Here is an 11,040-nt window from a genome sequence, read left to right on the forward strand (position 1 = left end):
AGGCATAGCTTTGGCCGTCGGCGTATGCCCGTTTTCCGGTAGTGTTGTAAGTCAATTTTGTTCGTAATCCTCCGCTCGTGTAGCATTCTTGTTCTTAAATTATACACACTACTTTTTTTGTGGGTGTCAAGAGTACTTTAAACTTACTAATAATAACTATACTATACCTCACACATTGCTGTAAAATTGAATATATAGTTTCTAAATATTATGTAGAATACTAGTGCAGTCATTATGATTTTAACTTTGTGAGAATTATTTGCATAACCAATAAAGATCTTAACCAGAAAAGTTCCGCAAGTCACACTAAAATGCAATGAACTTTTTTGGGGTCAAAATGCTAATGGATGAAGCTAGAAAATGTAACGACCATAATAATTTCGATGAAGTTGAAGCACACATTTTGAGATAATTAGAAGTATGAGATCACTCGGAATGTAATCTTATTTAGGTATAACTGAGATTTATGAAAGCCTCACATAATTGAATTAGCAAACTGATTTAATCATCCTTGCTGTTACCCATGGGATTGCCCTTAAACCGGTTGATTTTAAAGTGCCGGAGCTCAACCCCGGCCTCTGCCGCGGTCCTGGCCTCGCCGTCGATGGCCAGCTCGGCGAGGATCATCCCCACCGCCGGCCCCATCTTGAACCCATGCCCAGAGAACCCGGCCCCGAGCACCACGTCCTGGCCGAACTCCCCGCCGAGGAAGTCGATCACGAAGTCTTTGTCCGGAGTCATGGAGTACATGCATGACTGCCGAACGACCGGCCCGCCGTCGGTCACCACGTGTCCCGGCATGAACTCCTCGATCCACCGCGCGACCCGATCGGCGGCGTCGCCACCACCGGAGACCCAGTCCCGGCTGTTGGGGTCGCACGGCGGCCCGCCGTCGTAGTTGATTTTGATGAGGCCCGGGAGCTCCAGCGACGGCGTGCTGTACACGTGGGGGTCCCCGTAGCTGGAGAACGTCGGGAACCCGGCCGCCGCAGTGAGCTCGTGCTCGTGGCCTGGCCTGATCTTCCAGTACAGGGTGAGCATGTGCAGCGGCTGGATGGGCAGCTCCAGGCCGGCGACGGACCCGACCAGCTTGCTCGTCCATGCGCCGACGGTGACGATGCATTTGGCGCCGTGGAACTCCTCGCCGTCGCTCGTCGTCACCCGGACACCGGCCCCTCCCTCCTCCTTGACGATGCCGACGACCTCCTTGTTGTCCCTGACGACGGCGCCCTTCTTGACGGCCAGCGCCTGGAACATGGCGACGGCCTTGGTGGCGTCCAGCACGCCGCCGCCGAGCTCGCTCACGGCCGTCACCCACCCGTCGGGGACGCGGAACACGCCGCCGCCCCACCTCCCGGCCAGATCCACCTCCGCGCCGCCCCCGTTCCCGACGGCGGCGAGGAGCGCGGCGTTGCTGCGCGGGCCCATGGCGAGGTGCGGCGACGGGGTGAGCACGCGGTAGCCGGCGTCGGCCTGGGCGTCGCCCCAGAGGCGGCGGGCGAGGCGGACCATGGGCGGGTAGCGCGCCTTCGGGTAGGCGTCGCGGATGGTGCGGGAGTGGCCGTGCGAGGAGCCGAGGTCGTGGAGCAGGTCGAAGCGCTCGAGGAGGAGGGTCCGGGCGCCGCGGGACGCCGCCGCGTGCGCCGCGCAGCTGCCCATGATGCCCGCGCCCACCACGATCACGTCGAAATCGGCCCGGCCGAGGTCACCGGCGGCGTCTGCGGCGGCCATGATGCCAACGCGCTCTCGGTTTGGTCTGGCCGGTTGCTCTCCGGTGCACAGCCAAGTGAGCAGGGCAGATGTGTGCTCTAGTTCAAGAGTGGCAAGCGGTATATATAGATGTAGGCCATCTCATGACTTGTGTGGCCTCGTGCGCAGATCATTCTGTAGCGGATGAGTGCCCTGATTGATTATTTTTATCAAAGCCGCCGCTCCTTAAACATGTGCCCTTGACAGATTCATCGTCGCAAGAGAGGGTAAAGAGCCCGAGGACGTATCTGCTTGTTGTAACGCTATGGAACTTTCAAAGCTCAAGACTGGACAAATCGGCACAACTTCTTTCACTTTACCTTTGAACAATCGTCTGCTTCACCCGCAACAACAACAACAACAACCGTCTGCTTGTTATAAAAAAGGCCGGTCGATTATTTCGCCATCAAATGCAACTCATTGCATTCTTGTGGTAAACTAATACTCGCTTTTATCCATAATAATTGTACTAAGTCAGCAACAAATCGAAGGGAGTAAATATTTTTTTAGGGTCCCGATAACTGCCACACGTGTGGTGTATCGGGTAGTTGTGCCACACTCCTCGTGTGACATGGACAGCAACCAGCCCACACACCTACGTGTGGGCAAAACAACTAATGCCCACACACATCTTTTTTCCCTCCTGAACCCTCTCACACGCGTGCGTGTGGCCGAAGTTGATAACGCCCACACGCCCGTATGTCAGGCCTCGTACCCTTCTGGTCCCGCACGCGACGCGTGACGCCCACCGCGCGCTCGCAGTTGCCATGGTCCAGACCCTCGTCCATGTTCGTTTATCTGCAGTTGCCATGTCGCTGAACTACGATTGCCATGTCGGACAACTGCAGTTGCCATGGTTGCTCAACTGCAATTGCCATGTATAGTCTGATCTAATGTAGTTGCCATGATTTCATAACTTTAGGAGTTGCCACATACTAACACTAGGCAGTTGAGAGAGTTGCCATGTGCTCACAAGCATGCTAGGGCAGTTGCCATGTAAAAAGGAAGAGTTGTCATCTGCTTACGTGCACATTAGGGCAGTTGCCATGTACGTGCACGTTGGGGCAGTTGCCATGTACCATGCAAAAACACATGGCAACTCGGTAAAAAACAGTTGCCATCTGCTTACGTGCACACTAGTCAGTTGTCGTGTACCCTGCAAAAACACATGGCAACTCGGGTAAAAAAAGAGAGTTGCCACCTGCTTATAAAGCACACTAGAGGCAGTTGTCATGTGCGCTGCAAAAACACATGGCAACTAGCAGCTTACGTGTGGGAGAGGAGACGGGCGTGTGGGCGAGATGGCAAATGCCCACACACCAGCCCTTGTGCGTGACTGAAAACTGGTGTGTGGGTGAACTGCTAAACGCCCACACACCGGCCCCTCCGTGTGGTAAAACGGATGTGTGGACGAACTATGTCACACACCACACACACACCATGTCCTACGTGGCACAGAAAATCAGCCAGATTGTGTCAAGATTCATGCATATAGTACTGGACGATGATGGATGCGTGTGGTCAAGATGGTCAACGCCCACACGTGTGGGCGTTAACATTTCCGTTTTTTTAAAGGACATTTTTCGCATACATAGTACTTATCCATGTAATAGTTGACTATCTACCAAGCGGGCAAGCATGGTACAAGCAATTTCAAACAGACAAAGTATAGTTGGCTAGCTGTACAACCTGACCACCAAGTTCAGTTTGCTATAATTGACTCTGATCATCTGATGCACGTTTTCCTACTTATTTTCATGAATATCAGGCGAATGTGTGCACTACTCGACCGATTAAGATAAAAATCTTGATACTCGTACTTTTAAAGGTTATGTGCATCCCTAGTCAGCGCAAATGTCAGGAGAAATAAAAGTATTTTCTAAAAATGTGGCAGCTATGTGTATCCTAACAATGCAGAGACTGAGTGTGCAATCACTTTGCTTATATGTTTTTAATGTGACGTTATGAATTAATAAAAGTGACCTTTACTAAAAAAAAGTGTATTCTTTTCCCATTCTTGATCATACTTTGCGTGTGCATTTGACGGTGAAAAGAAATGACAAGCCTTCTAAAATAAGAAGATTATTGTTTTGAGGTTCTTCGAAAGTATAAACACCTAGGACTGTTCCCTTTCTCCACACGGGGCAACATAATAAGGTGAATAGGGTTTTGGTCCGCCCCGCCTCCGATGGCCCTTGGTTCTTTTGGAGGTGCGGAGGAACCCGGCCCCTTGCCGGTGGGAGGGATCACATTCTTGTTTTAGGTAGTTTTAGCATCTTTTTGGGGGCTGCGAGGCGACGATGACTTTTCATAGTAGAAATAATGTCTTTCAGATATCATCCCGTCCCAGCGGTGTGTCTAGCGCCGCGTCCCAGCGGTGTGTCTAGCGCCGATGGAGGGAATGTGAATGTGTGTCTCTAACGGATCTCTCCTAGGATTTGGTCGACTTTGATCTTCGATGGATCTGTTTGGATCCAATCTGTGTTTCGTCTCCAGTGGATCCCTCCCAGGATTCGATCGACGTTGGTCTTCCGTGGATCTGCTTGGATCCAGTCCGCGTTTCGCCTCCGATGGATTCATCTGGATTCGGCCGGCATAACATTTTATTAGAAGGTTACATCAAAGGAGGTAAGACCTTTGTCCACTGGTGACTGACGATCATATAAAGTAGAGACAGGTTTGTAGGACGCGGCCAATTGCACTAAAGTGTGGCCACGTGCTCCCAATTAGCACACGGTGCGGCGGCGCAGCCTGGTTATGTTGTTAATACCTCCCCTGGTAGTAAGTGGTAACTGGTAAGTACTCTTTCCATACGCTTAGGTCATTGCTTACGGAACGCTCAATGGACCGCTTACCTATTTGGCGTTCCATCCAGGCTTCCATATGTTTTAGCTGGCTCCCTAGCGAGGATGGAGACGCGGAAAATATAGAATTTGGGACGGTGAACGGAACAGGACACAGGTAAAAATCTGAGCCGAACGCGAGACGAGGCTAAGCCACATGTTTTTACAGCACCGGGTCTTGACAAGTCGCAGCTAACAGCCAGGGGTCCAGTTAAGAACTGACGCTAGCCTACACAGGAACGGATGGCAAGGAGAAGGGAAGACAGATTAGCAGCAGGACATGCATCGACACACGCATCCACCAAGTATCCGAACAAATGGTGGGCACAAAGCCACCACCATCCGGCAGAACAGAGGCCAAGTGCGGCATTGACACGACATGGGCATTCTACAGCTCGAAGATAGCTTACTGTCTTCGCGGTTCCGAACGACCGATTATTAATCATCTTCCCAGGAGCCAATCTAACATTGGTAGAATCGCTAGCAGCACAAACATCTGCAAGGTGAGCAGGCAGGTAGTGAGTAGAGCAAATGCTCAAAAGATGGTATATGTTCCTATCCAAACAAATAAGATGGTATATAGACCCACAAGTAAAGCTAAAAGGTGATAAACATACTAACATCTAGCTTTAAATACTTTAGAGACGCAGAAAGCGAAGCCTTTCTTCTGCTGTATCACGTATAAACACAGATGCAGCTTAGCTATGGGTAAATAGCATGTGATGTGCAGCATTTCAAGACTACCAAGAGCTGCGCTTGCCTATCATCATCATACATATGCGGTGCCAAGTAACTACAGCAGTTTGTTCGAACAAGAATATTAGTGCTAGAGGAAGATAAAATGCCAAATTCGATGATACAAACGTGCAAATTGCTACAGTACTATGCTAGATCACATGACTAGTCACTCCAGAAATATAGCGATTCAGCATCAGGTGCAATAGATGCATACTTGAGTAATACAGTAAATGGATGAACACACCGGCAATACATAAACCCAATCTGGCAGAGAAGATACCTAGCATATTGGCCTGCATGTTGATCCACCACAGTATACATGAGCCCTAATGTGAATCAAAGTAACCCGCGACAGGTTAATGATCCACACAGGCAGGTCTTGCTCCGACTGGTCCCGGCTCCAACCACACCATAGTCATAAGTTAACTCCGTCATGGGAGGGATGTGATTAAGTGCAAAGAACATTATACGTGGGTGCTTGTCATCTCCATGGTCGTATTGCACTGGTTGCCAGAAGGCATTTGGGGAGCAACTGTGGTTCATGAAACGCGAGACATTTCCAATCTGTTTTGCACTTATCTTGATGGGCAGCGGCTGAAATTCATCAGGTGATACATATGTGCTTTCCTTGCCTATCAATTCAGGCCCAGAGTTCCATTTTAGCGTCTTCTCACCAGGACACATGGTCTGAAAAATGTAATCATCTTCACTATCATCCAAATTAACTTGAAGCTCATCAATAACCTCCCCAGCATACTCGCAAATAAATGCACCAGCACGAATAGGATCCCAACAGCGAAGACCCCAGCCTCGATTTGTGGTCCTGAAGACCTCAAAGTGGTACCTGATCCCCTTTTGGCACACTCTGTTCCGACAATTCAGGCTGCAATGGCAAGCTTCACCACATTCATATATTACTGGCTTGCGGCACACCAACACTCCTGCTGAGCTGTACGGTAGATCACCTCCATTATGTTGCCCACAAGCACAGTTTGCATCACCGGGTAGGCAAACACTCTGGCAACCGCAACCCTGCAAGGCTTTCATGGAGCTGAGGGGTCTCGGGTATTTGACCTCAGTAGTATAGGTAAAATGCCCAGGTCCTTTCTCATGGTCTATCTCATTGACGACACAAACTGGGAACGTTTCAGCCCCAGATGATAGGTCATGTTGTATAACCCTGCCTCTTGTTGATGCATTTTGTATCCATCGCTGCGTCCTCTTCCATATCGCAGCTCCATCACGCTGTCCAGGTTCACGCTGCAGCCTGTACTTGAAGCAGTTGATGCCAAACTTTGTTCTCTCCTTCCAGGACTCTTGGATTTTATAGAGGCCATCGTATATGTAGATTTTGCCAGTTATCGTAGCTGGATCTCTGAATCCCCGCACGACCCTTATCTCATTCTTCCTGTGCAAACTCCTCTCGAGAGCAAGGTTGCCCCTCTCAAGCTTCTGGTCATGCCTCTCCTCGGTATTCCTACTGTTACCCCCTGAACCACTGTACACCAGCGTGTCTGTGTCATCATCATCATTCTCATAACCACCTGCCGCGACAATACATATTGCTACAGAATCCTCGCCATTTCCAAAGTTAGCACTCATGTAATCAATGCCACTCATGCTAGGCGCGTGCAACCCGATGATGCATAGCTCCATCCTGAAATAGAAAATATCGCCTATTTCAACACCAGGAACAGTCCCTACCCTCTTTCCCACATTGGCCCTGATATCACTGGCCAGCATGATAGCGCCAGCTTTCAGGTCTGCACGTCTGCTAGCATCTAGCGTTTCATCCATCTGAAGATGTCTACGCCTGAGTGCCTCAAAGGTCATATGAACTGCTTCCACAGCCTCCCTGGGAGTACTATCTGAAGTGGGCAGAAAAGCAAGCAGCTTGCCAGAAACATGATTCCTGTAGATAGGCTTAGGGCGCTTGACCTTAACTCCATTTGAGCCCTCAGCAGCCAAACCAGCTGACCTCTTAGCCTGACGTTCAGATGCCGAAGTCTGACTAACCGAATAAGGTTCGCCGTCATCATTACGTGGTGTAACCCCAGATGATCTCGTCTTGTATGCTGAGACAGGGGTAACATCAATGGGCACATTAGCACTTGTGCCTGCAGGCGAAAAAGCATTCGCAGTAGCACTGAAGGTGGCGAGTGATCCAACGGCAGGAAGGCTCCCAGCACCAAATCCTGTAGGAAACTGGCCAACCGGAGTCACAACGACCAACGGTGGGGTGCTTGACTGGTTAATGTTGACTCCCATGGGTGCAGGGAACATTGGAGCTAAAGATCTTAATGGCTTGGCATCCAGAAGCTCCTGATTAGGGCCAGGCATGAAATTCCTAGCCCTGTCCATGTTAAATCAACCAAGAATTCCTGCACAAGGAAGGAAAAACCTTAGTGGACTATACAGTTACAAAATCACAAAGGAGTAAGCAGCGCTTGGTGAATCCTGAAGCATGGTTGCATCCTTGAAAAAAGTACTGCATGTGACTCTACAACCAGCATGAAAGTAAAACACCAAGCTAAAATCTCACCTGCTTTTGTTACTCCTTTGATCTTTTCCAAACCAAAACAGAAACCAACTATAGTGAACTACAAGAATTGATGGGTGCCCTTTGAGAACTATTCCCTCCGTTCCTAAATATTTGTCTTTCTAGAGATTTCAAATGGTCACCACATACGGATGTATATAGACATATTTTAGAGTGTAGATTCACTCATTTTGTTCCGTATGTAGTCACCATTTAAAACCTCTAGAAAGACAAATATTTAGGAACGGAGGGAGTACATTGGATCATTGCAGTTCTCAACTAGATGAAGCATTTCCTTCTGAGTACTAAACAAGACGTAGCATTGAACCATTGGTACAAGGGTAAAACAGTAGTATATATCAGTAGCATTGATAATGGAAGAATTGCTAGGACACCAAGAAACACTAAAAAATATATATGTAAACTTACTATAATAACAAGTATCAAGGGTAGAGTAGCCACCAAATGCAAGAGCCATATGAGATGTAATAAGTTGGCTTATATTAGTTTTATGAATTCAATATCAACACACAAGCACAACTCAAGCCATGCAGATTAATATTGCCATCCAAACTAAATCAGTGACACCATACTCTTTCCATCGATTGCCAGTCACAGAGGGAGGGGGCCCAGCAGGACTAGAGTCACAACAAAATGGAAATTGAACATATGTAAGCTGGCGCTGTAGGAAACTGGCCAACCGAAGTCACAACGACCAACCGTGGGGTGCTTGACTGGTTCATTTGGTGGATTAGCAGCCGCCACATTTGTAATTGAACATAAGTAAGCTGGCGTATTTGTATTTGAACCTCTTATGATCCTACTTCATCAATGAAATACAGCCCTAGGGCTGTCTTTTCGTCAAAACAAAGTCTCATTTGTGTTTGAAATGGGAGGTCGTCTGTTCGATTCGTCAATTCAGCATTTCCTTGTTTCTTGCAGCTATTGGAGGAATGCATGATATGAAAATGAGAAAGAAAGCATGGGTTGATGGGCTTGGGACACAAAACCTTTACCGCTAGGACAATATAGCTGTTATGCTCACATTTAAAGTGTTTCTCTTATTTAAAGTATATGTCTGACCCAAGTTATATCTTTTCTCTGCCACCGCCACTGTGGATTGCTCTTACAAGAGTGAGGACGAGCAAGGGAAGAACTTGGAAGATAGGAATACTTGATAATTGAAGGACCAGGATTGGGGCCTGCCATCAGTACTAGATTAGCACGAACGGTATGGAAGTTCAGGTGAATATCAGCCAAGAAGTGGAGATGCATCATGAAAAAGAAAAGAAGTGGAGGCACATAGTCCGATGCCCTCTTGCGTCACGCATCTGGCAGCTGCTAGCAATCCACCCTGTGTCTCCCCCTTCAAACGAATATGGGAAACGTGCACTCCGCTGGGTCTGCCTGCCACGCTCACTCTTTTCGTCCTTCCTAGTTATACTGTGGTAAATCTTGGATGCCAGGAATGCTAACGTGTTTCAGCAGCTCTCACTATCTGCCGTGGATGTATCAAGGAACATAGTCGATGACCTCACTCAGTGGTAAAAAAGGCTAAAAGCAGCTGATGAAAAAGCCCTTGCCGGTTTGTGGCGGGACTATCTATCCTCTCGCTAGCACTCTGCACACGAGCTTCTTTGAAATATATTCAGGTGGGGATTCACTCCCTCCTGGTGAAAATATCAAAGAAAAAAAATAAAACAGATTTAGAGCCGAATTTGGCAAATTAAAACATAAAGCATTTGTCTGGCTGATCCTCAATGATAGAATTTACACCAGGGATATGCTAAAACGTAGGCATTAGCATGTGTCTGGTGATGATCATTTATGATATGCCCTTCCAGAGCTAAAGAGGATTGGCAGCACCTATTCTTCCAGTGCAGTTTCAGCACAATGGTATGGACCTGCCTCCCTGTTGCTTGAGCCCTAGGGAGCTTAGCCATTTCAATCCTGTGGGCTTGTTGACATTTAGCTGGTCCTTGCTTCAAGGAGAATGTAATTTGGCTCCCTCGCACATTTGGAAGCAGCGCAATGGCCACATTTCGAAAGGTTCCAGGCCGGCTTTTAGAGCTTGGAGGTCTGGCTTTGTTGCAGATGCTACCTTTCTTAAGTATAAGGTGAAGAAACAGCTAGTTACCCCTCTGTCATTATGGATTGGCACTTGGCAGACTGTTGAAAACAGTTTTTCCTTTTTCCTAGCTGATGTAAATAGTTGGTTGTATTATTTATTTGTTGCACAACGAAAATGGGTGTACAGGTAGCATTGGGAAAGTACATTTCAAGAACCAAATTTTCATTGAAATCAGTCCACCTATGTACAGCAAATGAGATGAGTCCATCTATAGCAAAGGTTTTTTTTTATCTTGGTACAAATAAGTAGCGCAAAAACTTTCACTTTCTACCTATAATAAGTAGGAACAGAGCCCGGAGTTCCAATCCATGAACTTGTGTCAACACTCAACACTCATGGCCAACATTCATTTTTTTTTTCAGAAGTTCCTATCTATTCGCCCACTCACTCCCCCTCTGTATATGAATCCTAAGTTCCGTGGTTATCAGAGCCCTAGAATTTGACATGGTCTTTACATGCCCTGGCGGTCAATATGAATGCCCGTCCTTAGGCCATCGGAATGGAGAGGGGAGAAAGCAGTATCCGGCCCGACGGGGAAGCCCCGATCACGCGTCCTCTCGGGACGGACGGGGAGAAGATAAGAAAACGTGTTCCGGTTCGCCGCGAGGCCGCGCGGAGTCCACCCTCAATCGAGAAATGGGCGCGGCTCGGCGGGGCCGTGCGGGCATGCATGCGTCGGGACTCGGGAGGGAGAGGAGCCGAGGATGGAGACGCTACCTGAGCCTCTCGGGACGAAGGGAGAGGAGCGGAGAGTGGCCGCCGCCGCCGCCGACAGCGAGCGAGCGATCTCTCTGACGGCGGTTTGGTCGAAACGAAGAGAAGGAGAGGGCGCCGCCCACTGTGTGGGTGTGGGACGGGTGCGCGGCGACTGGTTTATTAATCGGGGCCGGGGCTCCTCTCTGGTCGGAGGTCGCGGGGGTGGCCGCATCCCGCGCGTCGGCCGCGGATCGGACGGCCGTGGTGCCCGCGTGCGCGTGGCGGCATGGGCCCGGCGCCACCACCTGGCGCCGCGAGAAAGAGACCGGAGTAGCGCGGAGTCC

The 11,040-nt window shown here is 49.0% G+C and overlaps 1 protein-coding gene across 2 annotated transcripts; it reads right to left on the reverse strand.

The window, feature by feature from the left end:
- Nucleotides 1-446: 446 nt before the first annotated feature.
- Nucleotides 447-11,040, reverse strand: LOC123060626 (probable sarcosine oxidase). Of its 2 annotated transcripts, XR_006428068.1 has the most exons (3): nt 10,718-11,040; nt 5,611-7,711; nt 4,703-5,088 (listed from the first exon to the last, which is right to left on the reverse strand). XR_006428068.1 is itself a non-coding variant. In XM_044483421.1 (1 exon), exon 1 carries the CDS (start codon nt 1,729-1,731, stop codon nt 502-504), a length of 1,230 nt encoding a protein of 409 aa, XP_044339356.1. In that variant the 5' UTR covers nt 1,732-1,788; the 3' UTR covers nt 447-501. The 2 variants fall into 2 exon arrangements, 1 of the variants encoding a protein (XP_044339356.1); XM_044483421.1 differs by lacking the exons at nt 4,703-5,088; nt 5,611-7,711; nt 10,718-11,040 and adding an exon at nt 447-1,788.

Source organism: Triticum aestivum, chromosome 1A (assembly GCF_018294505.1).
Source record: "Triticum aestivum cultivar Chinese Spring chromosome 1A, IWGSC CS RefSeq v2.1, whole genome shotgun sequence".
Classification (NCBI taxonomy): Eukaryota; Viridiplantae; Streptophyta; class Magnoliopsida; order Poales; family Poaceae; genus Triticum; species Triticum aestivum.